At 48.1% G+C, this 4,733-nt stretch overlaps 1 protein-coding gene across 1 annotated transcript; it reads left to right on the top strand.

Annotated features, from left to right (window-relative positions):
- The first annotated feature begins 3,242 nt into the window (after positions 1–3,242).
- LOC101653292 (olfactory receptor 9A4) lies at positions 3,243–4,187 on the top strand. Its single transcript, XM_004714019.1, has one exon. It carries the CDS (start codon positions 3,243–3,245, stop codon positions 4,185–4,187), a length of 945 nt encoding a protein of 314 aa, XP_004714076.1.
- The last annotated feature ends 546 nt before the right edge of the window (positions 4,188–4,733 follow it).

The raw sequence follows: 4,733 nt of genomic DNA, 5'->3' as shown, positions 1-4,733 counted from the left end.
GGCCCGGGAGCTGCAGAGGGAACAACCTATCTCTGAGTCCCTCCTGCTCAGCAGGAGACAGGTCAGTCTGATTCTGACCAAACCCAGGAGCAGACTAGCTTCTCTGACCGCCTCCAACTCTGCTCGCTCCTTTCTCTCCTCTCTCCCTTACATCTGTCTGCCGTGTCGCAGGGGATCTGCAGCGGGGTGAGATTGCAGGTGAAGAGGGATGGCAGGGAAAGCCGGTCCATGTGTTCATCCGTTGATCGACTTTGATTCATTTGTTGATTCTTCCATCCTCCGTTAGTGAACAGCACATACTTCCTGTGCTCAGGCCCAGGTTGACACTGGTAATTGGGCACTAGACAAGACAAAGTCCCTGTCACTGAGAAACTTTTGTAAGGCTCAGATGACAATTGAAGGGGACAGTTAAACCTGCCACCTAATTTCAGGGTTGGGTTAAAGCTAAGGTGACCAGATTTAAAGCGGGACACCATTTACTGAGGGGCGGGGGGGTTCTTGATTAAAAATTTGGTCTATATCGACCAAATAGACTGTTCCCTAGCTTGTCATGCATTCTTTTTTTTAAAACATCAAAAATTGGGACTGTCCCACCAAAAGTGGGACATTTGGTCACCTTAGCACAGCTCATATGAATAAACATGTGATGTATTAAGAGTCAGAGAGCAAAGGTGCATGTGCTGTTTCAGGAAGGACCCCTCACGAGGAAACAGTTGAGTAAAGACCCGAATGAGGAGGGGACAGAGCTCAGACATCCCAGGGAGCCCAGTGGGATCTATTGTGGTGTTTGCTGACCCTCTTCCTTATTGCTAGGGCTCAGGAGAAGATAGATTGTCACAGCAAGCCAATGTCTGGGGACCACTGCAAGATGCTCTTAGGACTGAAACACTGGCAGTGGAGAGAGTGAAGCAGATTGCTCATTTGGGGGTCTTGAGCTTTGAGATCTGGGGAGACGTGGGCTGTTGGCTCTAGTCCACAGCTTCCTGTCTCCCTGCTCCCAGTGAGCACTGTGCACGGCAAATGAGAGTGGACATTCAAGCTCCACCCTCTTGTTCCTCTGGCAGTCCTCCTAGCCTTGTACCATAGCCTTGTACAAGAGGAATTTCACAGCTAGTGACTACTATGTGGCAGCTGGCGGGGCCTTGCCACCCTGGGGGAGACACACAACTGAGGATGGAGGTGGGCATGGGTTTCTCTGTCAGTGGTGTAGGGAAATTTCTTGGTGGGGCTCTTCCATCCATTGCCTTTGAAAGAAGATGCAATGAACTCTAACTTGGCAATTGGCCAGTTTTGCCCTTCTGCTGGGTATAAATGTGAGCTGTCTCAGAAGCAGGAACCGGGCAATCCCATGAATACCAAGAAAGAAGAGCCACCAGTGGAGTGTGTGCAAGATCCCTGCCTGCAGCAGCGCAGGCAGCAGAGGGCACAGCACCGAGACCATGAGAGCAGGCACAGCAACCGTGTGCAGGCTGATAGGAGTGGTGGGCTTGGAAGGTATGGAGGAAGAGGTCTAGGGACCATTTGGCTGAGAGGTCAAGGACCCGAGAGACATGCCCTCAGCATGGCCGAGAAGAGGCACTGTGGACAAAAGAACCGTACCCTTGGCATTTTTTGACCTGTCCCTTGCCTAATAAACCTCCATGGTTTGAGTGTTGCCTGTGCTCAGGGGTGAGCACTGCAGTGGATCTTCTAGCCCAGCAGAGACGTAGAGGGTCCTGGAAGGACCATGAGTGTCAGCAATGATGAAGGAGGTTGGAGGCTGGATGCATGGCTGACTCCTGTTTCATAGGAACCATCCTTGGGCAAAGTGAGCTGGGTTTCTCTTCTCTTTTTTGTAGCCAGTGGATCTCAGAGAGGGTGCCCACCCTGTATTCTCCCTGTCACAGGAAAAATGAAGAAGACGTGGGTAACCCAGCCCCAGGAGGAGGCTCCCCAAATCAGGAAAATCTTGTTATTAGGTGCAGTTGAATCAATTCTGATTCATAGCAACCATGTACAACAGAATGAACCTCTGCTCACTCATATGAGGGGGTCATATGAGGGGGTCCCTCCCAGAAAACTGGAATGTTTTTTCAAAGCTATGTATGTATGTATGTATGTATTTATTTATTTTACAAAACAACCCTTTCATCGTCAAAGTACTCTCCATTGCACTTAATTTGTCAAATTGGTGGTCCATTCTTGGAAACATTTTTCAAACTCATCTGTTTGGATGGCTGACAGCACCTCCCGTGTTTTTTTCTTCATCCCTTCTACAACATCAAATCGCTGTCCTTTCATGTCCCTCTGCATCCCTGGAAACAAACATTCACATGGAGCGAGGTTGGGTGAGTGAGGTGCATGGGGCAAGAGAGGATGCTGTTTTTGTCAAAAACTGGCTTCTGAGATGGCTGTGTGAGCAGGTGCAGTGTTGTGGTGGCAAAACCAGTCCCATCTGCCACAAATCAGGCCTTTTTTGTCGCACACTGTTACTCAACCTTTTCAGAACCTCTACATAGAAAGTGTCTAACACTCTGACCTGGTGGAATGAACTTCGAATGCACTGTGAGTTGACATTTTTGTCCATTTGGGGAGTTGATGGACTTCCAGGGCAAGGTTTGTCATCAATCAACATTTCACCTTTTGAAAAAAGCAAAGTGCTTGTACACTTGAGTTTGTCCCATAGCGCTGTCCTTGTAAGTTGTGTTCAACATCACAACAGTTTCTGTGGTATATCTCCTGAGCAGAAAACAACATTTCACAGCTATACACTGCTCTCTTCAATTGGCCATCACAAAAAACAAGCTTTGAGCAAAACTGCTTTTACAAACAAACTGGCCAGAGAGAACCTTCCCAGTCAATGCCAGTGGGTGCACCGAGTCAGAGTGAGTTGTTGGATGCTTGCCTGGTGGGAAACGTTCATAATGTGAAAGCTTTTTCTCATTTTTTGGGTGGGGGCACCCCCTTGTACATAAGAACAGGGAAATCTGGTGACTCTCAAAATAGTGTTTATTCTATGCCAGTGTGCCGGGGAGACTCCTCTTTTTGCACCTTCTTCGATTTTTATCTTAGTGTATTATACAGACTCCTCATCAAGGACCACCCCTCCCCCTTGTACACAGAGTGGTGGGTTATGTCTGGACCCTGGGAACAGGAGGGTAGAATTTCCTTAACTGGGAGATACCTTTAGTCCTTTGAGATCAGAATCAGTGTTATCTCTCCTCTGCTTTCCAGATTTTACAGGAAGCCCGAGTGCACACTCAATGTCGGGGAACTACTCCAGTGCCACTGAATTTTATCTCGTTGGCTTCCCTGGCTCCCGCCATCTACGCTATAGCCTGTTTGCCACCTTCTTGTTCCTGTACTCAGTGTCGTTAATGGGAAACTCTGTCATCATCACGATTGTGTGTGTTGACAAGCGTCTGCAGTCTCCCATGTACTTCTTCCTCAGCCACCTCTCTGTGCTGGAGATCCTGATCACGTCCGTTATTGTCCCTGTGATGCTCTGGGGGCTGCTGCTCCCCGGGATGCTGAGAATATCGCTGCGTGTCTGTGTCGTGCAGCTCTTCTTGAACCTCTCTCTGGGGACCTCAGAGTTTTCTTTACTGGGAGCGATGGCTGTGGACCGCTACGTGGCTGTCTGTAACCCTCTGAGGTACAACATCATCATGAACAGTCAAACCTGTAACTGGGTGGTGATTGTGTCCTGGGTGTTTGGGTTCTTTTTTGAGATTTGGCCCGTCTACGCCACCTTCCAGTTCACCTTCTGCAAATCCAACGTGGTGAATAATTTTTTCTGCGACCGTGGACAATTGCTCAAACTGTCTTGTGACAACACTCAGTTCACTGAGTTTGTCCTCTTCTTGATGGCCATTGTCATCATCGCTGGCTCTCTGATCCCAACAGTCGTCTCCTACACCTACATCATCTCCACCGTCCTCAAGATCCCCTCAGCCTCTGGCCGCAGGAAAGCCTTCTCCACCTGCGCCTCCCACTTCACCTTTGTCGTCATTGGCTATGGCAGCTGCTTCTTCCTCTACGTGAAGCCCAAGCAAACGCAGGCGGCTGAGTACAACAAGATCGTGTCCTTACTGATCTCTGTGGTGACCCCCTTCCTCAACCCTTTCATCTTCACCCTCCGGAATGACAAAGTCATAGAAGCCCTGCGGGATGGGGTGAAACGCTGCTGCCACCTCATCCACAAGTAGCCCTTCCCTAGGGCAGTTGTATTAAGGAAACGGTCGTTGTGCATTGTAGAACAATCTGGAAATTATTCTTTGTCATCTTTATGCTTCATCATCATAAGAATCTGTCTCTCTTAGGTTGTAGGAACTGCGGTAAAGGGAAAATTGCAGAATAATACTCCAGAGCCGGTGTACCAAACTCAACCCCTCTGCCATGGAGTTTATGCTAATGTAAAAGTCCTACTAGACTTGGGCTTTTATTATTTTTGTTATGGAAAGTCTTACTTTATTATTTTATTATTATTAGATGCATGAATATGTATAGAAAAATAAGTCCTAAGGGTTGTTTTAAACTCATAGGAACCGTTATTAAACAAAAACATTTCAACGCGAAGATATTATTTCTCCACATATCTCCCAGCTGAGTCAACACAGCTCTGAACGTAGTTTCTCTCCACTGAGCTTCGTGGTGCTGTGAGTTCAGCTTTGGATGGCTAACTGCACGGTTCAAACCTCCAGCTGCTCTGTGGGAGAAAGAGGAGGCTGCCTGCTCTTGTGAACACCTGGCAA

The sequence above is a fragment of the Echinops telfairi genome, unplaced genomic scaffold, assembly GCF_000313985.2.
Source record: "Echinops telfairi isolate 266 unplaced genomic scaffold, ASM31398v2 ScPeMD7_23;HRSCAF=83, whole genome shotgun sequence".
NCBI classification, from domain to species: Eukaryota; Metazoa; Chordata; class Mammalia; order Afrosoricida; family Tenrecidae; genus Echinops; species Echinops telfairi.
This window is presented reverse-complemented; position numbering and strand designations above follow the sequence as displayed.

Bases quoted from the DNA above. Each gene is read 5' to 3' on its own strand.
- LOC101653292 (XM_004714019.1), top strand. From the start codon at position 3,243: ATGTCGGGGAACTACTCCAGTGCCACTGAATTTTATCTCGTTGGCTTC.